General features: G+C 35.7%; 1 protein-coding gene across 2 annotated transcripts in view; it reads right to left on the bottom strand.

Moving 5' to 3' along the window:
- FRRS1 (ferric chelate reductase 1) overlaps positions 1 to 24,116 on the bottom strand; it is a 42,655-nt gene that overhangs the window by 5,259 nt on the left and 13,280 nt on the right. For both annotated transcript variants that reach the window (XM_011368481.2, XM_023536369.1), the window contains exons 5-14: positions 23,492 to 23,639; positions 20,227 to 20,409; positions 15,488 to 15,586; positions 13,986 to 14,133; positions 7,574 to 7,687; positions 6,137 to 6,249; positions 4,482 to 4,568; positions 2,383 to 2,480; positions 2,071 to 2,129; positions 1,082 to 1,225 (exon numbers count right to left, since the gene is read on the bottom strand). In XM_011368481.2, the coding sequence (XP_011366783.1) occupies positions 1,082 to 1,225; positions 2,071 to 2,129; positions 2,383 to 2,480; positions 4,482 to 4,568; positions 6,137 to 6,249; positions 7,574 to 7,687; positions 13,986 to 14,133; positions 15,488 to 15,586; positions 20,227 to 20,409; positions 23,492 to 23,639 (1,193 nt within the window). The remainder of the gene's footprint in view (positions 1 to 1,081; positions 1,226 to 2,070; positions 2,130 to 2,382; positions 2,481 to 4,481; positions 4,569 to 6,136; positions 6,250 to 7,573; positions 7,688 to 13,985; positions 14,134 to 15,487; positions 15,587 to 20,226; positions 20,410 to 23,491; positions 23,640 to 24,116) is intronic.

Genomic DNA, 24,116 nt, shown 5'->3' with positions numbered 1-24,116 from the left:
GGGAGGGAGGTTGGAGGAGAAGACGAAAAAGGGCAAAGGGATTAATAAGTACAAATGGATAGTTACAGAATAGACATGGAGATATAACGGGTAGCATAAGGAAAATAGTTAATAACATTGTAATAAATATGTAAGGGGAAGAGGAATACTAGATTTAGTGGGGTGATCACTTTGTGAGTTATATAGATCTCTAATCACTATGCCGTACTACTGAAACTAATATATTATTGTATGCCAACTAAAATTGAAAAAAAAAACTCATTGAATTATACGATGTAAATACGAGCAACTGACTGTCTCTTATATTTCAGTAAAGCCAGGGGGAAAATGGCAGGACAGATATTTACTACTCAGCTCCTAAAAGCCTCGCAAGCTCCTGAATTCACAGCATATACACTAGACAAGAGCTTTTGTTTTAGAAGACCACTTTTATTTATCATTTGGTGAGGCGGGCTGAAAACTAGATAGAACACAAAGGACACATGGCCCAGAATCCAAGCCAGTTTAAAATGTTACCCATACTCTACTATTTTCTCTACCTCTAACAGCTATAGGTATAGTGCCCTGCCAGGAACTATGACCAAAATGAATCTTGCCACTGGAGAGCTCAGGCACAGTAAGTCCTTCCTATCTAGCTTGCTAATTAACTAGTTATATCTGACGTATATGGCAGCCTAAGTGATAGCACACAGTAATTTTGTCAAATAGGTATAATTTGTCTGTAGCTCTGCCCTGTGTTGACTTTGGGCATCTCCTCCTCCTCTATATCAGGCTTCTCTCAGCTCCAGGCATTCAGGATTCTCTGTGAACACTGGCTCCAAGAGAGACCAGCATGCAAAGTAAAAAGTACTTACAATGAACACTTCTACCCTAAAACCTAAAATCTTTCCCTTATATTTTACTATTTCTAATACTAATGAATATAAAAAAGGGGGAAAAAATGCCACGATTTCTACCACTGACTGAGTAATCACAATAGAAATGTTTAGTGAGCTATCATATAATAGTCAAACATCAGTATTAAGAAACCGATTATATTCCAATAGTTTATATAAAAGTGATTCTACATAACATGGCTTACTTTTGCGAGAGAGTCGGTAAGCATGTATCTCCAGAATAACCTCAGTTCCAACATGCCAGGCTACAAATCCAATCATTGCATAGGTTTTCCATGAGCCAGGAAGATTCAATCCTGGTAAATCGATTCCCAGGAACATTGCTGCCACTATGTTGATAAGAAAAATATATATATTCAAATGCAGTCACCACCAAGAGAGTTAATTGTGAGTGTGTGTATATGTGTGTGTATTATATCAAGTAAAGCATATGAAAAGAGTTTATCAGATGAATTTGATTAATATTTTAGACCAAATAGTTAGCCTTTTTTTTCCCCTAGTCTTATTATTAGACTAGAAAGGACAAGACGGGAAATTATAATTATGATCTACCGATTGTTAAAAAAGAGGCATCCAAACTATCCAAAAGTTGTAAGTCTGCAATGTAGAAAGGGAGAAGAGTGTGGAGCCAATGGTGACTGTACTCCCTTTTCCACAAAGAACCCCACAGACTGTAGAAATGTAAGAAGAGCAGGTGCCAGCTTAGGCTTCTATTATATGAGGCATCCAATATATTGAAAAATCATGCCTGACTTTTGCAAAGCAGCCTTCCCTGGAAGGCACCATCCCCGTAGAAAGCACCTGGAGACAGAGGGCTGGGACCCCTACTCCTCAGCCCACTCAGCACAACTCACAAATGACCCTCAACTTGAGCTACTTAAATAGTTGGCTGCCAGCACAGTTCCTTCTACTTGCAAAAACAAATGCTAAAAAAAAAGTCTTAAAATGAGAATTTTAAAGTCATTTTAAAAACTTTATGCTTAAAACTGAAATAATGTCTTAAGTAGTTACCTCTAGAAATCACTTTCTGGATTTCAATGTTTAAGGCTGATTTCTCCTCAATAACCAATTACTCCAATTACTAATACATCTAAAAATCATTTAAGCCAAATTACAACTTGCAATATGAGCAACCAGCAATCATATATGAATAAGTGGCAACACAATTACTTACCTGCTATTATTCTAGCAGCTGTTCCCAGACCCCAATGAGTCCAGTTAAACAATTCCCTTCTGCCAAAATAAAGAAGCAGTCAGTATTCTTAAAAGTGATGGAACTACAATTAATTCCCAAGAGAATAAAAAAACACACAATTTCCCTATTACCTAGGAATTATATATCTGAAATACAGTTTAAAGCCTTTTAAGTAAATAGAATTTATCACTGAATTTTATAAAACACAAAATGTTTCAACTTGAAAAGGGACTACTTCGCCAATTAATGATATCCACATTAACAACACTTATTTATAAAAGCTGTAAGTACCTTTGGTGATACAATGGTGGCCGGAAGGCTGCCAGCAGAGGCTGAAGAACTGCTAAAATCATCACTATACAACCAAGGTATGGGTGACAACCAGCATGCTAAAGAAAGGTACATCATTTTAATGGTCTCAATCTCATCAACTTAAATCTTCAAGTTAAAAATAATACACACATATATATATATATTCTTAATGTTTTTCTATAGTTTTAAACATTTGATGATGATGGTGATGATGATGATGACAACGACGATGACGACGACGATATGACATGCACCATCCACTGAGCATCTACTTTAAACCAGGTGCATACTCTACACATATCACTATAGCTCACTGTGATGCTTCACAGTTGGTTATGAAGAACCCACTTTAACATGGGGAGGAACTGAGGTTCAGAGACATCAAGGAAGGTGTCCAAGGCCACACAGTGTGTAAATGGTTGTGGTGGAATCCGTGTACAGAATGCTGCCTCTCTCCCATCAGGATGTTAGATGACCACCGACACCAGGACAGCCGATTGCAGCCCACCCAGGACTAGTCCATATCCACATGTCAGGAGCGAGCATCCCAATGTACGGTAATTATTTTTTCAGACCTCTGTGTTTCCCTGAGTTCAGCCCAAACTGAAATATTAAATTTTGATATCAAATTCTGACTGGCTCAAAAACCGGATGAATATAATGGAAGTATAGGCTCTGACTTTAGTATATTACTTATTTTTATATTTATTCATTTATTCGTTCATTCAATAAATATTTACTGAGTACCTCCTCTGTATCAGAATCTGTTCTGGGTATTTAAGGTACACTAGTGAACCTACATAGAGCTTAGATACTAGTGTGGAGAGGCAGAAGAAAGAAAAACCATAATAAATAAATTATATGGTACGACATACAGTAAAGAGTGCTGGGGGGAAGAGCAGAGCAGAGCAGGGCTCTCTGAGAAGCTATTATTTGAGCATTGAAGGAGGTGAAGGAGTGGAGGACGTATGACCAAGGCAGAAGGAATCTTTGCAAAGACTATATATAAAGCAGGAGCATGCCTGGCACCAGGCCAGTGTGGAATGACAGGAGCTATAAAGAGAGGAGGAGATCAGTTTAGAGAGTAACGGGGAGCCAAGTCATGGAGGTCGTTAGAAGGACTTTAACTTTGAGTAAAATTGAAAGGCAATAGAGAAACCAATTTGGGGCACACCCAGGAATGATATGATTTACAACTTTTTATATTGCTCTGCCTTCTTGGTGGAAAACAGACTGTGCGTGGGCAAGGGTTGAAGTGGAGAGACCAATTAGGTGCCCACTGCAATAGTCCAAGCAAAAGATGATGGTGGCTCAAACCCACACAGTACTATCAGTGATGGTGAGAGTATTGTATTTTAAATGTAGAGCCAATGGGATTTCCTGATGGCCCTGATATGGGGTGTACAAGAGAGCAGAATTAAGGATAATTCCAAGGCTTTAGCCTTCGTATACCACTGAACTGCCAACAGCTGATATGGGGATGGCGGCAGCTGAAGCAGGACTGGCAGGAAAGATCAAAATTCCATTTTGGACACGTTAATTTTGAGACGTCTTAGACAGGCAAGTTGAGTTCCTGAGTTGAGTGTGAGTCTCGAGCCAGGGGTGAGGTCCAAGCTGGAGATAAACATTTAAGAATAAGCCTCCATTTCTTCATTTGTCACATGTAGAAGACTTAGCACAGCTGGTCGTATAGGAATGCAACTAATGTTGGCTTAGTGGTAATCACAGTATCCGTCAGAGAAAACCAGCTCTAGTGTTCACGTTCCTTAGATATCACACTTTCAATTTTCACCACTCTCTGGTGAGAAAACTCACTAAACTATATAGAGGATACATAACATTTGATGCAACTTAAAAATACATTTCAATACCAAGTAATCTGCATTGACACATTTACTCCATCCCCTGACTCCCAACCATGTGAAAAACTCATCAGACAATTCAAAAAAAGAAAAAGAAAAAAGAAAGAGGGATACGAGCAAAAATATCTTTTTACCCATGATTTGAGAATAAAACAGCAATCTCTTTTAACATCAAAATGAATTTATATTAAAACATCCTGTTTAAAATATATTTACCCAACTCCAGCCTCCTCTGTAAATGAAAGGCAGAACAAAAGCGATGCAGGTGAGGGCAGAAGTAGTAAGCATGAGCATTCGATGCACCTGCACGGGTGAAATGACAAAGTGAGGAGAGAGTGAACTCAGGAAGAGAAGGGAGTTGGCGTTAGTTACTACGGGACAAAGATCATGAGATGAGATTCCCTGGCAGCACGCATTCAACTGACTTCTAATCAAAATCTGTGGTCCGTTAAAACAAAATCTTAGTATACCACTGAACTTTAAAGAAAAATTTAAGCTGCCATTCTCATCATTCAAAAGCATCTGCCAAGATTTCACCAGCACAGAGCAGCAGGACGTTATATCTCATACACAGTACAACCACTTGGCAAGTCCATCATTTCCTTCCAAAGATATTTATTAAGTTCTACCACCAAGTGCAGTGCTATACACCACATACAAGGAGACAACAAAGAAAAAATACTGTCCTCTGAGGAGCTTGGGATATAACTAGTAGATAAGAGAAACATGGGAAATGTATAATTCATTGTCCAAATGAGGATATTGAAAGTGAAAATGGGCTCTATTGATTGATTATGCCAGGAAACTGGTGCACACCAAGACTATACCAGAGAAAGTAGGACATACAGTCACCATATACATGGTTTTAAAGGAAATGGAAGATTTTACTTGATAGAGAGAAGACATAAAGAGTTTTCCAGTTGGGAATATCCACATATGTGTGTGTGTTTGTAGGGGGAGAAGGGGGTGGAGAGAGAGAGAGAGAGAGAGAGAGAGAGAGAGAGAGAGAGAGAAGCAAGGCAGGTCACAGATAAGACAGATGGACCCTACCAGCCAATAGTGAGAAACAGGTTAGATAAGGTAAATCTTAAAAGCTACAAATTTATTTGACTATCAAGTTTCAAGAATATCCTCTTATAAAGTCATAAATTGTCCCAATAAGCAGTATTTGTCTACAAGCAACATGCACATTCTATTTTAACACATATTCATTGACCTACTACTTATGCAAATATCTATACTCCATGACACATGAAAGATAAGGTTTGTTTTCCTTTGTTTTGAGAGGTACTTACTGACCCTTGTTCATGTTTCTATTAAAAGACTGCCTCCTAATCCCATGCAAAGGGGCAACATGAAAAGAAATACTTCTAGTTTCTCTTCCTGCCCACATAGGAGATAGATGATCCTGACTGGTGAGCTCAGGATAGTCTGACATTCAAACAGAGGACAGATCCCTGCTTGGAATACAGTAAGCACCCACTATTTCTTCTGCTCTCCTGCCTTCCTTGACCCATCTGTATTCGGTGCAGTGGGTGAATGCTCTTCTAGTCTCTCCTTCTGTAACTAGACGTGTAAGTCAAGATCATTTGAGTCCCAAAGTCTGTTACAAAGGTCTTGGCAAATTCTCCAATCCAACCTGATCCTTCAAAAAGCTGTCTCTATTTTGATCTCCACCAAATATTTTGTATCTATTCTCAGTTGGTTAGGGAGCCAACAGGTGAAAAGAAGAAATTATTAGGATTCCAAAACTACGACAACTATAACTTCAAAAAAAAAAAAAAAAAGGAAAGAATCACACACTTCATATGTTTCCATGTTGCAATGTTCAAATAATATGGAAATTGCATTCAACTTTTTCTCCCACCTACCTGAAACCAAGCTGATTCACCAAAGAGAGCCTTTGACCAAACAGGTTTGAAGAACCGGGCAATGATTACACCTATGCTAACAGTGGTCATCCATGCGACAAACATTAAGGCACCTACCGGTAAGAAAATACAATGGATAACATCACAAACTAATTTAGCCATTTATAAATGAGCAAGCCAAGTGCTCAGAAAATATAAACAACCAGTGAAATACATTCGACTGATAGAAGTATAGCCTAAAAACACCCTATGTATCATTGCTTTTCCGCCACCACTACTACTTCTAATAGCTAACACTACCATAGCTCCTCCTGTGTGTCAGCACTGTCTCTGAGCACTTTGCATGTATTAATTTAATTGATCTTCACAACAATCCTATGAAGTGGTTACAATCATTACTCTAATTTTGCTAGAGGGGAAACTAAGGCAATAGAGAAATTTAGTAACTCGTTCGAGTTACAAAGTTCAGATTTGAACCCATTCTGGCTTGAGCAACTGTGCTCTCAACCTTCATACTAACACAGCCTGCAGTTATCTCAGAATCTTCTCACATCTCACTCCAAAAAACAATTCAAAGAAAGCATAGGTACATTATTTCTGAATTCAATTACTTTCGACTTTCCAGTTTCTACTAGTAGAAACAAATTAGCAACAATAAAGTTATTTTCAAGCTTAACTAAGATAACATTTATTGAAACTCTACTATAATGGATAACTGAAGAATTTAAAGGAAATATACCAAATAAGGAAAATTCCCCCAATTATTAATATTTTACATTGATTGTATATACTACATTATTCCTCTACTTTTAAATCCCATATTTTCAACAGTAAGCTGAGCTGCTTTTCAGATGGAATCTACTTCATCCGTAGAACCAGAGCACATTAGAGCCCTCTTTTGGGCTACCGCTCTCCCTTTCACCATTTAAGCACATGATACCTAAGTATGGCACTGAGTTCTTAGTAAAGCCACATATACTCATACATTGATCGGTTCTTCAACAACAAACTGCATCTTTGAAACCCACCTACAGATAAACAATCAAAATCACAAACTGCTCTTTTATTAGCATTTATTTTAATAAATGGCATAATTAAGGCCTCATAAAAGTTAAATTAATTAGTCCAGTGCTACTCAACTCTGGCTACAGTTAGAAACAATGAGGATACTCTTTAAAATGATAGTTGTCTTAAAAGCTCCATTGGTGATTTTAATGTACGGCAGGCTTAAATCCACTGAATTATTCCTATTCTCCATTTCTAATAAAAATTAACAGTCATTAAGATAAACACTGCTACCTACAAGTATTAATGTTTAAACATAGAAAATGTATATACATTTGCTAAACCATGTTCACCACTATTGCCCCAGCCAGCACTGAGTCATCAAGCAAGGTTATTCCACAAAGTAGTAGTACTATTTTACATGTAACTTACCATGAGCCTTCAGAAGGAGTAAAGAACGGGATCCTCCTACATTCTTTGGATGGTCTGTCACATCATGTTTTTCATATGTAATCAAAGGATGCTGGGAATGCTTATAAATTCGACCTGAATTTTAAAAAAAAGAAAAAAAAATGAAGAAGAATTACTTCCTCAGGAGGGAAGGAATGAAAAGACAGTGGCACAGCATGGAAAGAAAAAATTTTTAAGGTAATAAAAAATAAATAAGTATCAACAGAGATGCCATTCATATATATGCCATTCATAAGTATCCAGGCGAAGGCACGTGATATTGGGGAAAAAATAATTTAGCAAACCAAGAGATAAATCAAAATGAGGACTAGAAATGAAGAACTTATGATTGAAAAAAACTGGTGGTATGCAAGAGACCAGTTAAAGAATGTTAAGTCAAAATAATTACTGTAAATATTATCCAAATCCTTGAAAATGTTAAATATAATTCTTGAAAGAGAATAAATGTTTTTTAAAAATCTGGAATCTTAGATTAAACTAATAGAAATTGGGCCTGGGTGAACGGGAAGGGCAGAAGACAAAGGAAAACATTTGATGGTGTTATTTGGTATACAGTCGCTTAAAAGTGAGTTTGACTAACAAACCAAAATCCCAAAGAACAGTGATATAAACAAATTGAGAATGTATTATTATATTATTATTGGATAAATTTAAACCTGTGAATGTATTTAATTATTCCAATTAGTTCGTATATGTGAGTATATGTGTGTGTGTTCATTCTGGAATTCTATCCTACAGAAATATTCATATTTTACCCAAAGATATATGTATAAGAATGTTCACAGAAACTTTTTTATGATGGCCAAAACAAGTTTAAACAAGCTAGATATCCATCATTAGGAGAATAAGTAAATAAATTATGGAACATATATTATTTTTAGAATACAATGCAAATATCAAAAAGAATAAAAATAGTTAAGAAATTTAATATGACAGATATGTATGAATCTTTGTCTCAAACAAAAATAAGTATTAGACCACAGGCTACATCCTAACAATTCCCAAAATAAATAATTTTTCAGAATTCAAGTTATATTATCTACCCAAAATACAACAAAACTAACAATTAGGAACAAAAAGCTAGAAAAAAAATGTTCCACCTAGATATTTAGAAAACTATTCTTCTAAGTAACACTTGGATTAAATAAAAACTCAAAACTAAAATCACAAGTCTTCTTAAAAACGAATAACAATGAAGACACTTGAGATACAATCAAGGTACTATTCAGAAGTTTCTGTCGTCTTAAGGTATTTCCTTAAAAAAAAAAAAAGGCTTAAATCATTGAAGTAATTCTTTAATTCAAGATGCATTTAAACCAATAAAATATAACCTAGGGAACCAGAAAGGAAGACTGATTTTAAAAAGTAAGAAATTATCAAACTAGTTAAGTCTAAAAATCAGAAAAATCAAGTCTGTAAAAAGCCAATAAGATCAATTGATGGTAAGTCTGACCACAGATAAAAAGAAGTATCACAAACAAAATTAGAAATAAAATGGGTAACATAGCTGCTGATATGGAAGATAGTCTTTAAAGCTATACAAAAATGCTATATAAAACTTTAAGTCAGTTAAAATATTTCAAAATCAAAATGAAATGGATGAATTGTTGGGAAAATTCAGAACTATAAAAATTGATCAAAGTAGCAGCAGCAACTCGGAGAGTAATAACAATATAATAGAATTTTTTTAATTAGTCAAATATTTCCATCCCTAAAGGTTCAGACTGTTATGCGGTTGAGTTCTATCACACTGTTAAAAAAAATTTTTAACTTAAAATTTTATTTATTTAAATTCTTCTAGAGTTCATTCTATAGATTAGCATAACCCCGAAGCTAAAACTAGGCAGGCATGCACATGCACACAAACACACACAATGTCACAACCACAGATCAAAATCATTTATGATTATAAATGCAAAAACTTAAATAAAATATTAGTGACTCAAATAAGCTGTGTATTAAAAGAATCGCAAAACATGACCAACGATGGTTTTAGTTCAGGAAAGTGAGGATTATTCATCTTTCAAAAATCTATAAAAGTAATGATAAAATATCATCTCAACATCTTCTTGAAAGACATTAGATGAAATTCAGCACACACTCATCACATAGACTCTTTGTAAAGTTAGGAATAGAAGATAGACTCAGAATAAAAGCAAGACTCAGAAAAATACAAGAGACATGACACAACACTGAATATCAGAAGCGCTCTCGTCAAAATCAAGAACAAGACAAGAATGTTTGCCATATCAACATAGCCATTCTCATTTTTCTCAGAGAAGTAAACAATGCAATGAGACAAGAAAGAAAATGAGGGCTATTGCACAAGATACGATGTTTACCTAGATAATCCAAGATAATCAACTGGAAAACTAGGTGGCTAAATTCAAGATAAACATTCAAAAATCGATAACTTTCCTATACACCAACAAGTTTTTAAAAATCTAAGAAAAATAATCCCATTCACAATAGCTTGTTTTAGAAATTTATAAAATACATAAGGAACAAAGTAACAAAAAATATATAAGGCTTACAAGAGATATGAAGAAAACCACAGGATCTGAATAAATGGAATACCCTAATATATTCCCGGATAGTAAAACTCACATTTGCAAAGATGTCGATTATGCCCCAGATTAACCTAAAATTTCACTGCAATTTCTATCATAATCCCAATAGGATTTTTAATGGAATTTGACAAATCGTTTCTAAAGTTCATCTAGAACAGATATACAATGAAGAGGCAAGAATTCTGGAAGAAGAAGGCCTGGAGGAAAATCATGTTATATCAAAATTCACAATAAATTATGAAGCTATAGTCATTTCAAACAGTGTAGTAATAGACAAATAGACTGATGAAAGAATTAATTAGAAGTAGTTTGATTTAGTGATAGATTTTTAGTATGATAGAGAAGCTTTTGAAGCAGTGGAAATAAAATGGACTATTCAAAAAATGGTGTTGGGACATCTGGGTATTCATTTGGCAAATATTATTTTATCATGGCTTGTTATAACAGAGATCAGAAATAAAGTAGAAAATGAGAAGAGTTACATGTAATGAATACCTAGAATAAAGAGTGTAAAGAAGAAACACTATCAGGAGCTACAAAAAGAAAATAATAAAGAAAACTATTGAAAATAACAGGAAAGTCACTGAAGAATCTAAAAATACTGCATTAGTAGAATGGTAGCGATGAATGGAAACCAGACCATATTCCCAACGGCCTGAGAGTTAAGCTGGGAGACAATGTTTTTAAACTCTGATTCACTGCAGAGCCATGGACTAAGCATGAACTTAACCTTCATTAAGGCAGAAGTCCATTATAATGTTACAGTTTCACTGTATGGCTTCATTATAATTTTAAAGTTCTGCTCTAAGGGAGGTTGAGTCCGTGTTTGGCACAAAGCTCTACAGTATTATGTGACCTATGGTATTCTTAAATTGTTAAAATCACAGGTCATGTGATAAAAGGGTCTCTACTTCGTTAATTATTTAAATTGGTAGATTTCCTAATTGTGAATTATTTATTCACCCAAATGAGTTCTATATTTCGGCTCAAACACTCAGCATTTCACATGACTGCTTATCTCGCTGTAGGACGATGTCGACATTCTTGGAGGGAGCGGGGGGAAAGGGACAGCAGTTAAAATGTTTTAAATGTATTTTACTGAAACTGGGTATATTTTACATTTAAATGGGTTACGGAAATCATATGATTGCTTCGAAAAATGGTTTAAACCTCACAAAGTCTTACTGCTTTTAAGCAGAATGTAACTTACAAATGGTCCACATACATATATCACAGAAGAGACAATGACTTATGTGATAAGTGTGCTTTGTTTCCCAATCCAGGGTTGCTGAAAAGTGAATTCTCTGGAGCAGTACTGTCTAGTTTTGGGGGGCTTTTTTTGAGGTTTTGCTTTGTTTTGCCTTTTTCTTTGTACCACACCAGTTTTTAAAAAATGAGCCTGTGCCCTGACATATGTATATTTTTGTTAATACATTATAAATATTGTAAAATATACTAAAATTGAAATTTTTTAATGAGATAAAATAAATGTAACTAGAAAGTTCTAGTATTGTTCCCTGAATCCCTTGGACTACCTTACAACATGTACACCTTAGTTGGGAGAACCCTGACTGAGAACAGTAAGTTATCAACCCACAGCATGCAGAACAGTCACCTGGGATGCTTGTTACAAATGCAGGCTCCAGGCACCAACAGAGACGCAGTGGGTCTAGGATGGAGTTCAGGAATCAGCATTTTGACAGTCATTCCAATTGGTTCTGAAGCAGGTTGTTCGAGCCCCACACTTTGAGAAACACCAGAAAAGACAAGGTAGAGATTCTCCCTGCCAGGCCATCCGGACAGCAACTCCAGCAGGAGAGGGAGATTAAACATGCTCTATTCTTTACACATATTATCCATGAACTAGGTTATTCTGAGGGAATATTAGAACTATAACTTAAAACATTGTTTCTATCAAAAAATATGTTCCAATTTCTACAATGTTGACTAAGAAGAAATTTTGGGCACTGCTGTACACCACACACACACACACACACACACACACACAATTTATTATAGAACAGAAGTCATTCATTTAAATAAAATCATTTTTCTTTTAAAGTATAATACTTTGAAAGTATAAAAGCAAACTGTGAAAATCCATAGCAATTTAAGAAATCGATTTGTCAGTCATTGACAAAGCACCTGTAACATGCGGGGAACCCAGAAAGCAGCTTGGTGTGGGGGAAAGGGTGTGACTTTTCTAATTAGAACAGACCTGGGTTTATTTCCTGACTCTGCCATTCATTTGATTTTGAACAATTTATTAGCATTTCCAGGTTCCAGCTTCCTTATCTCTAAAGTGGGCAATATAAGATCTATTTACAAAGCCTCTCTGTGAAATAAATGAGACATATGTAATGTCTAATAAGTAATAATAACAATAACACAATTATCTGCACTTTAGTGGTATCCATTTAAAAACACAAATATTTGACCTTTTCTTTATTAAAAATTAATTTCCTATATTTTCCATGTTTGAAAGTATTGAATACTTAGGATCTGAGGTCAAAGAGTTTGGGTTCAAATTCCAACTCTACCATTTATTTTTCTGGGCAAATTACTTAACGTTTCTAAGTTTCCTCACAGATAAAATAAGGATAATAATAGTATCTACCTAGTGTAGTTTTTATGAAGATTAAAAATGAAAACTTAACTATGGTGCTTAGTGATAGGCATTCACTAAGTACTAATATTTATTCATTATTATCATTTAAATAAGAAATGATGTTCAAGTAACATTTGCTATTGCTGGCGCAAGTAAGAATATATAATTTGACTAAGACAACTATACATATCACCTACAACGAAATCTACAAATGTTTCTAAATTTTCACTGAGTAGATATTTTATCCTGCTTCAAAACCTTTTGTGTCTCCACTTTACCTACAGTATAAAATCTAAACCACGTGGTAGAATATTCGAGGCCTCTCACAATTTTGCCTGTGCCGCATTTCTGTTCTTCCAGACCCTAGCTCTCTATATGCCCAGCTTCTCACCACTTTCAAAGTCGGCTATATGCTCAAAGTTTGAGAGCAGTAATATCTCCTGAGAGATAAGCACTAAATACTACCTTGGCATTTCCTGCAGTTCTTCAAAACATCATTAGCCAAGACCTTAAACAAAAGCTAATTATTCTCACTGATATGTTGCAGTATCCACCAGGGTAGCCTAAACCAAACATTTGAATGCATAAAACCACCTTAGGCTGCAGTTGGCATCAGAGTCACTTAGGAATATGCGGGTCAGGAAACACAGCACACCCACAGGACGCAGTGAGGTACTCTCCCTTGATGGGAGGTCCTGTAGCAGCTTACTCAGTTACCCAGCAGTTATTCTCTTTCCCTCCTCCTGGGGAAAGCTCAGATCCAAGGAGATGAGATGCATATTGGACAGATTATCCCACAAGAGCCAATATCTCTTGCAACAATCTTTAATGTCCCTGCAAGGGATCTGCCAATGTCACTACACTCAGGGAATCCCAAAGATATGGCTTACCAAGCATGTATAGTTCTTCCTGGTCCAAATGCTGTTTACTAACCAAGAATCACTTTTACCATAAGCATGTTGCCTTATAACATAGTTGACACTACCTTTATCTAGTTTCCAGGGAAACAAAGCTAGAAGGTCAATTAAGGTGAAATTGTCAGGCAAAAATGGAAATAGGTTTTGATAACTCTTTACCCACAAATGTATATCTTAAAAATGAGCAATTACAGTAGTGCCTCTAAAACAGAGCAGAAAAGCAAAGAAGAGAACAAAAAAACTTGAAAAGACAGCTTTTATCAATATATAGTACTTACCATCATCAGCTGCACCATCTGCTAGAAATATGTAGTAGCTTGTGTTTAGATCAAATCTATTCTTATCTCCAGGAAGGGTAATGTTTCTTCTGAAAGAACACTGCATAACACCATCCTCCAACCTCCAAGCCATATCCTCAAGAGTATCCTACAAACACACACAATGGGTCTTTGCAGCATTATCCAAAGATTTGCTAAAAATAAGAAATGATCAAAATCCTGACCTGTTCAATTTCCTCTCTCTAAGGTCCTCTGTGCATGTTTTGCCTGCAGTGTCATTGTTTTTCCACTTCCTCTTTGAAGAGTACAAGAAATATTTTCTCTCAGTTTGTCCTTTACCCACTTGGCAAAAATATTATTTTTACTTTGAGTCAAAACCCCACAATTCCTCTAACCAGTTTAGAAACGTTGGCAGATGTATTAACTTCATCTAGCTACTAACACACAATCAATCAAAACCACTGAAGAAACAATTAGCAAGTAAGATCCTAGTGGTCAAAATGCAACAAGCAACTTGGGAAAAGTCCCAACCTGTGAGAGTCAACCCTATAGGAGAGCTATGCAGAGAACATAACATATCAGTAGGCCTCACTCAGAGCTCATTTGCTTATCAATTGCTCTGTGAGAAAGATACTTCTCTACCAGAAATAGGCCACCTTTGGCACAGATGCCAACAAGGGGCATTTAAGACAGCTGCCCAAGGCACTGAACCAGTTTCTATCACATGTGCTACTCTTTCTCATTAGTCAAGAAATTCCTTGTGTCACTAACATAAGCCTCTTCTTAAATTCTGTCTGTAAGCTTCTGAAAGGGGGTTGATGCTTTGACCATCTTAACAAACCATAAAACATTTATTTATTTATTTATTTGTTCCTTTGTTTGTTTGTTTGTTTTTCAGTTAGTGTTGATGTACAATATTATTATATATTAGTTTCAGGTTTACGGCATAGTGGTTAGACATTTATATAATTCACAAAGTGATCCTCCCGATTACTCTAGCATAAAATACTTTTTGTAAGATGCAACAAAAAGAATTTAAATGATGCAAACAGGAATTCATCTTTTCCTACAAGAGAAACTTATCTTGTGCTTTCTAAAACACAGAAAAGGGGAATTGTTAGTCAAAGGGCACAGAGCTGCAGTTATGTAGGACGAATAAGTCTAGAGGTCTAATGCACAGCGTGATGACTATGGCTAATAATATGGTATTGAATACTGGAAATTTGCTGAAAGTATATTTCTCATGTGCTCTCACCACACACAAAAAAATAATAACTATGTAAGGAGATAGATACATTAATTAGCTTGACGGTAGCAATCATTTCACCACATATATATATCTCTATATATATATATATCAAAACATCATATTACACACTTTAAATCTATATAATTTAATTAAGTGTATATATATATGTTATGGCAGCCCAGCCTTGCCACTGTCGACCACATAAACAGAAGTGGACGGGCCACGGAGAGGTGCCCAAGCTTTTCACACCTACCTTAGAGTTCATCACGGGGTGACTTCGCCCCGTCAAGTAAGAAGGTTGTATGTGCACAGTCTGATCTTCATGAATACACACGTAAGCATCATCATCACCCTGAAAAACAATTGCAAGTGAGAAAAGTTCAGAGGAATTTCAACATTTTATTTTTTTTTAATCCCTAATAAAATCAAATAGCATCTGAGGCTTTTAAAACATAATGTACTGACAATCTTAAATGATCCTAAAAATTCTAGAGAATAGCCAATTTATTAATAAACTTGATAGTCATCCAGTTTATTAATAAAAATAATCGTTATAATATGAAATATAATTGCAATGTGGAAAAAAACAGATTAAAATGAAAATATAAGATGCATAAATGCCCACAAATCCATCGCCAATAGAATACCATTTTAATGTTTTCATATGTATTCATCCAAATCTATTTTTATTTCTACCTATTTTTTTCTCCTCAAATGAGAAAATATATAGTTTCGTTACCTTTTTCACTTAACATGAACATTGTTCTGGATATTTATTTGTAAATAAATATCTATGTCTTATAAATTTTCATGACTGTAATGTACTGCATTACAACGGAGTTTAGGGGAGTACCTTTTGAGATGGAAGACATTATAATCAGATATTGCTAATATCGTACACATTCCATAAATTTACTATTATATATTGAGACCAAAATGTCTGAGCTCAAAAAGGCATTCTTTGTCAGTCTAATTCTTATCGATCCCTCAGTCTCTAATATTCCTTAGCTCTAAAAGTTAGATCTAATAAAAGTGACTATCATTAGGGACCTATTGCACAGCATGGTGACTATAGGTAACAATAGTGTATTATATACTCAAAAGGTGCTAAAAGAGAAAATCTCAAATGTTCTTACCACAAAAAAAAAAAATAGTAATTACGTGAGGTGATTACTAACCTTCTTGTGGGAGTTAATTTGCAATACATACATATATCAAATCATCACATTGTATATCTTAAACTTACTCAATGTCATATGTCAATTATACCTCAGTAAAGCAGGGGGATGGGGCAGAGGGAGGAAGTGGCCATCAGAGGAGAGACTGCATCTTCAAAGTGCATGGTACCATTTTAAGGCATGATACAAATGAATAATTTGGATTTTAAGTTATTTTGTATAGTTTTGTTGTTTTGCCTATTCTAAATTGTTCTCTAGAAATTAGCAAGGTCTTTTATGGGCTTTAGTCACTAAACTCCTTAAACAAGATCCAAGATTAACGAGTTATAATAAATTTAGCTATTCTGTTTTAAATTTATTTTTTAAAGTTCTACTTTTAAGACTCTCAAGTATATAACCTTAACGAAGCAATTATTCACTCTTACACATCTTCTATTTAACTCATTTAGCCCAATTCAAGAAATTTGGAGTCATTGCGATTTAAACCAGGAATCGACAAACCATGGCACACAGACTGAATTCAGCCTGATGCCTGTTTTTGTACAGGCCACAGGCTGAGAATGGTGTTTACCTATCTAAATGATTTTTTAAAGTAAAACAATAATAATATTTTTCCATAAAAAGTAAAAATATATGAAATCCAAATTTCAGCATCCATAAAGTTTTATTGGGACACTGCCACACCTATTAATTATAGATTGTCTATTGCTGCTTTAGCCCTGCAACAGTTGAGTAGCTGCAACAAAGACCACATGGCCCACAAATTCTAAAGTAGTTATTATCTGGACCTTTACAGAAAAAGTTTACCGACCTCTGATTTAAACAAACATTGCATGTTTTCCAGAATGTCTATCATCTATGAGCCATAAGAATTCTTTTATATACTCCTCATAAGTCATTCTCTGCACAAACACACAAACACACATATACAAACACACACACATACACACGGAAAGAGAAAGAGAGAATGAGAGAGAGTGAGGGATAAAGTGTCAAGTGTAGATGAAGGGCTTACTGGTGTCTGTTGTAGTATTCTTTTAACTTTCATGTAAGTTTAAAACTTTCAAAACCAAAAGTTAGAGGTGGGTAGGAGGAAGACAGACCTGAGAGGAGAATAAAGGGGAGGAATCTAAGTCACAAGCAAAATTTTTCTGAACACCGGAGAAGATAGTGGCAGTAATGAATGAGATAGGCTATCGGTTTCCCAGGATAGAATCTGAAAAGAAGCAAGAAATCAATAATGGTAGCTTTTTTATCATTGTTGTTGATCACCAAGCAATGCAGAACGCAGAGGACAGTAGAGGGAAAGAGAACAAGTTCAGCTTTGTAGATGATAATTTGTGTTGTCCAGGAACACTCACTCATCGAAACAAGACCAGCCGGCAGGGGACATCTCAATCTGGCATACGAGAGAGATCAGGACTGAGAACATTCTAGAATTTGAACACTGAGGAATTATTTACAGAACAAGACAGTGGGCAGGGGGAGGAAGACAACAGAAGCGAATATAGCACGTATACTTGGTATACTTTATATCATTTAACAAATTACCTGAGATGGGGAAGATATATATTCTTTGAAATTCAATTAAAATTCAGACATTAGCAAGTCATTGTTAGCAAAAATCTGAGAAAATATTTTTTAATGATGAAAAAATATTATTTTTCATCAATTTTAATGATGGGTCTGACATCAAAACAATTCATACTTAATTTATAAGCCAAACTGATAATAGGTATAATTTAGGCTATTTAATCACTATTCATATCTCCAGTATTTAAATTTATATCACATACTGAAAAGAAATGGCAGGTCATAAAAATATCCTAAAAATTTTAAAATAACCAAAAATAGAAATAATCACTTTAAAAATATGTTTTGAGGATGATTTATTTCCCCCAATTTAGGCTAACAGGTGTACAGATGATTTTAATCAATAAATAGGATTGCTCTGTAAATCAACTGCACCTGCATAATTAAGTCTTTTTTATAAACATTTTTGATGAGTACTATACTAGAAACAGAAGATAAATACATCTTGAATTAGAGATAAATGCTTTTATGGTATCTATGCCTACAGCTTAGAACACAAATAACTGGTCTACTTGCAGGCCCCGCGTCACCACACTCAAAGCAACAATAGCATCTCTTCCTCTTGCTGACAGACTTTATGTGACCAGGGAAAAATGTGTGAGTATGCTGCCACATGAAGTTTGGCTATAAAGTGACTGGAATGTTTTTTATTTAAGTGACTAGAACACATACCTAAATGAACACTATACCTTACAGATGAACCCTAATGAAACCGCACACTTACTCTGAAAAGCCTCGCATTGTTAATCCCTGTTTTACTCATCTTCAGAACTGCCTTCAGCCTTCAGAGCCGGTTCTAACTCATTCACACAACAAGCACTACCACCATCTTTCCTTATGGCTTTGTAATTGTCACATTTTATTTTTAACTCAGCCTCATTATCCACCTATGCACCAAACTTGGTTAATTTTTGGCAGTGCTGAGAACACCCAAAAGAATATGCTACAGGTCTGATGGCAATTTCAAAAGGAAAATGGTGAAAATGTTTTGAACAATTGCAGCATCATTTGAACACATATAAAACTTCCCAACTTTAAAAGGGAATCATAATTTCTTACATTTTAGAAATTTCTTACATTTCTAAAAGTGTATGGCATAACTTATATCTCATGGGTTTAAGTATATTGTTTATTCAACAAAAGAGGATAAGTGCCTTCTAGAACTATATAGTAAAATATATAGGTCATATGCATGTATTGCAATGTCATCACCCACCAAAAATTCACACCTGGCTTTCTGCAGTACTTGCAACCAGAGTACAAGGACCAATGTGATCCAAGTGTACTTTTAAGAGAAAATATTAGTTCTTCTATCACAGAAGCTCAGAATTCCTTTTATTTTTTTGAAATGTGATTCCCTAAAAAAGTGATGTGAGATTTAAACCTGGCTTGAGGAGAACTCTCAAGAAAAGACTCCTTGCCTTTGCTAATGTTAAGGTAAGAGGTTTTCTGCATGTGTAGTTATCCCCACCCCACCACAGCCAACTCTGCTTGAACAGGAAAGACACAGGTCCTGGCCCTAGCACTCTTCACCCTCTTCCTCGGGAAATTAGGATGTTATGCAGCACTCTGCTCCTCCACACCACAGCACAAGGCTGCCACCTACAGAGCCACGTAATCCACTCAGCGTTACCCAGGGAGAGTGAGAATCAGCATAAAACAAATCCTGCCCTCTGGAGATCAGAGAACGGTGTCTATTGCTAAAGAATACATTTATGCTTGGACACGCCAGGTTTAATTGCCTGTTTGAGAAATGCACCCATGATTACGAAATGGGGGCAACAAGATCAGCACCCCATGCTTTCATTGCTGGCCACTTGAGAAAACAACTAGGGGATGGAAAACATCACAAACAACACAATATTTTATGCAGAGCAACTTTTTTTTAACTGTACTTCCTGCTTTATTACAAAGTGAGAGACAGAGATAGAAAGATAAAGTGGCAAAGTCACTGGAAAGAAAATGATTTTCCTAACTTTCCTTAGGACAGGTTGTTCTCAGAAGTATGTAATTGGCCAACTGTTAAAAACATGAAACACTCAAAGCTGTTTAGAACAGACTCTAAGTTACTCTGTCCTTCCCTTCTCAGCCACCCCACCCCCGACCACCATCCACAAGTGTGATAATTTGACTCTGGAACAAACAGCTAAACTACCGTTGATTAGAGCTCACTCCCATGATTCTCCCTTAATTACCACTTATATAAGTGAGAAGTACAAACCATCCATCGGTCATGAGAAAACGCAAAGGATAAATAGCCTCTACTGGGACCACTCAGTTCAACCACGACTGATTGGTCATCTCGTGTGAAGGACAGAAAGACACAGGCACGCTCCTTCGCTGGGTCACAGTTCAAAGGACTCCGCACACAGAACTTCTTGTTCCCACAATCTGAAGCACTGAACTAGAAAAATGATGAAGGGAAAGAGTCTTAATTATCAGCCTTTAAGTACAGGTTTTAACAAGAATACCTTTTCATAATAAGCATACAAATAAGGGAAAGAAAGATACATCCCAAATTAGAAACTATCAGAGTAGTAGTCACGCTGTGAACTTTTAAACTTCATTAATTTTAATTAAAATTTGGAAAGCTCATTGGTTAAACTGTAATTGTACACAAGTATTAAAGTCCCTTTAACACGCAAAAAGTTTCATAATAATTACATCCTGAAACAAAGTTTGCAGTAAATTTTGAGCAACTTCTTACAGAATACTTAAGTCTACAGTGACAGTCTCGCCTAACGAGTGTCCTCCAGTTTTCAGAGGTGAAATTTTAAAAAGCAAACAAATAAACCCTTAGCAAGATTTTATATTAGATCCTAGACTCTGCCTCTAGAAGTCAGTTCAAATTTGATATTAAAATGATATAAGAAAAAAAGATTACTCCTATTTATTCCACCACTCCAGATAACAATAATAACAATTTAGTGGGGAGAATCAAGGATAATATAAGATTTCATTTAGGATGTCTTGGTATGCCAGATAAGAGGATGAGTATTAAAAAATGTCACCTCTACAATTTGACAGAGCAAATGAGTAGTACTCTTGTTAGAATGGACTGTGATGGTAGATTTCAGAAGAGAACTAAACATTAAATAACTAGATTTATTAAGAACTATATAGAAAAAAAAACTCTCATTTCTTCTTATATTCTATCAGTACTTCAGGCCACTAAATGTGTGGGGTTTTTTCCCCACACTAAGCAACTCTGCAATTCTCTGTGGACACCAATTGGGTGTCCTATAATTCAATTCCATACTAACAGTATCTACCTGAAGTTAGTGTCAGATCCCACAAGTTAAGGGCTCAGTTTTGTGAGACTGCACCCACTTCAAATGCCAATCACAAGTCCCAGGTTACCTCTTGTAGTTCTGACTGGCCATAAATTGGATGTTCGTACAATCCCCTCCTGGGGTTCGATAATTTACTAGGATGGCTCATGGAACTCAGGGGAACTGTTTGCTTACTAAAGTACCAATTTATTATGAAAGGATACAACCCAGAACAGCCAGATGGAAGAGATGCATAGGGAAAGGTATGTGGGGAGGGGTATGGAGCAGTCATGACCTCTTTTAGGCACCACCCTCTCAGCACCTCCATGTGTTCAGTGACCCCCACACTTCTGAAATTTTCATGGAGGCTTCATCACATAGGCATGATGGATTATCCAATTCTCTGGAGAATGAAGGTAGGACTGATAGTTCCAAGCTTCTAATCATGGTTTGGTCTTTCTGGTGACCAGTCCCCATCCAGGAGCCCACCCAGGGTCACCTCATTAGAACAAAACTAGTTCCTATCACCAAAGAAATTTCAAGGGATTTAGGAGCTCTGTGTCAGACACCTATCACTTAGAAAATTAAAGGATTTTAGGAGATCTGTATCAGGAACTAGGGTCAAAGGCCAAACATTAGCAGGGACTGGGACAGAGACCAATATGTATATATATTTCATATTATTTCCAAGGAGAGTAAAGACAAATCATAGTAGAGTGGAGAACAAGCCACTAAGAACTAGAAAACTTGCGTTTGGGTCTCTAATTTCCCCTTGACTCCATCACATCTGCTAAAGAACTTACTCTCCCAGGACCCTTTACCTTCAACTCAGTAGGAACTGAACAAAATACCTTAGGTTTCTTCTAGCTCTACAAATGCTATAATCCTATGACTATGAATGTACCTCTCTACAATTAAAGATTAAAAACTTGGCACAGAGGTACAATAAAAGCTCCAACAAGAGCTAGCAATAATGACTTTTATGTGAATATGGAAAAATAACAATCTTGTCAACAGATTCCTATTGGGAAGCTGAGGTCCAAACTGACTACTTACTCCCCTACAGCAATTTTTAAATAAATAAACATTAGACTAACTAAACTAAGAACTAATACAAATAACAGACCTAAACAGATGTAATAATATCTGTTTAATAATGTTTAATATATCTGTAATAATAATGTAATCAACTATAATTGCCTTATTTTACAAAATATAGAAGAAAAGGAAAACAAAATGAGACATTACATAGAAGTATAAGTGCTTTAGTTGGTCTTCCCTATGAGAACAAAAAGTTATAAAAGAAAAAGGAAGGAAAAGAAGAAAGGAATCAACATTTACTGAACATCTATTAAGTGTAAAGCAATTAGAAATCTTATATTCATTACATTGTTTAATTCTCATCATGATACTTTCTAAGAGTTAGATATTATTCTCATTTTACAGATGAAGAAACTGAGACTTTGAGAATTAAGTAATTTGTCCAAAGTCACACAGAAAATAGACAAGTTGGGTTTCAGGCCTAAGTTTGTTCTTTCAACTATAATAACCTGCCTTAAAACATTTTTCATTATAGTCTAAATTAATAAGTCTAATTTATCAAAATTGCCCTGAGTAAAACCTTTCTCATCTTTCTAATATGCATTACCCTTTCCAAGATATGCTTTCTCAAACATAATTCTTCTGAATCAGAGAGCCGACATGGAATCCTAGCTGATGAGCTTGCAAGAGCTTCCGCACTCCAGCACATGGAATTCCCGTATTCGCTGGCTTTAATGAAATAAGATCTAAGAGTTATACCATCATTCCAAGATTCTGCTCTATATCTTGTCTAAATTTAGCTTAAGCTCCTTCTCCCTGTTTGATATTTGGTCGTGGAAAGAAAATAAAGTGAAAAAGAGAGAGAGAGAAGTGACAGAGCGGGGAAGATTTATTTTTAAATAAAAACATATCCACTGCTAGTATAGAGTATATGTCAATGTCATCACCTCACCTTGGAACACGCAGGGTCTTGCATTCCCTTTATTCTAACCTATAAGTCATAATGTTGCAATGAAGACTTCCTTCAGATTTCCTGCAGAGAACCGAAAAACTTGCTACCACAACTCAGCACAGCTACTTCTCTACACACACTTCACCAAGCATAGAACCACAATTTCCAAGGAAGCTGTTATTTTAGATTGCATTTAGTAAAACCATAAATATATTACTTACTGATTTGGTTAAGCGAGAGACTGGAGGTAAAGTTGACAATGGTGTTACTGTAGCTTCAGGTGTTGTAAAAGGAGGTGCATTTGGTTGTGAAATTACAGGACCAGGAATCTTCACCCAGTAGGTTTTATACTTCTCAACAACCGTGACTCTGAAATAAGCACCAGGGAGATTAGTCAGAATCCTGACTGCGGCCCATCATAATCGAATCAAACCTCTAGAAGGAAAAAAAGAAGGAATGATGTAGGGACACTTGACTTAATAGCACCTAACAGTGCTACTAATTATGTCTGAGGCAAGTCTCTGGAGACTCTTCCACACCATCGCTAAGTGAACTATCGCACTCGCACACACGCCTCCACTCTCACTGTCTCTCTCTCTTCTTTTCTCTTACTTATCTGTTTTGGGGCATTTTCATAATGTCAAACCCAGAGACTAAACTGCACAGATTTCTACTCTCTGACGTATAAAGAATATACTACTACTCATTTTATAGTGCTCTGTTAAAAGGGCGTAAGACATCCAAATTTCAGGACTGCTTTTTTTTTTTAATATTCTCATACCAAGACAAGAACAAATCTAGAAAATCATTACCCCATACACCCTATAGATTAAATATTAATTGATG

This window comes from Pteropus vampyrus, unplaced genomic scaffold, assembly GCF_000151845.1.
Source record: "Pteropus vampyrus isolate Shadow unplaced genomic scaffold, Pvam_2.0 Scaffold6, whole genome shotgun sequence".
In the NCBI taxonomy this organism is placed as follows: domain Eukaryota; kingdom Metazoa; phylum Chordata; class Mammalia; order Chiroptera; family Pteropodidae; genus Pteropus; species Pteropus vampyrus.
Note: the sequence above shows the minus strand (reverse complement) of the source record. Positions and strands in the feature narration are given on the sequence as shown.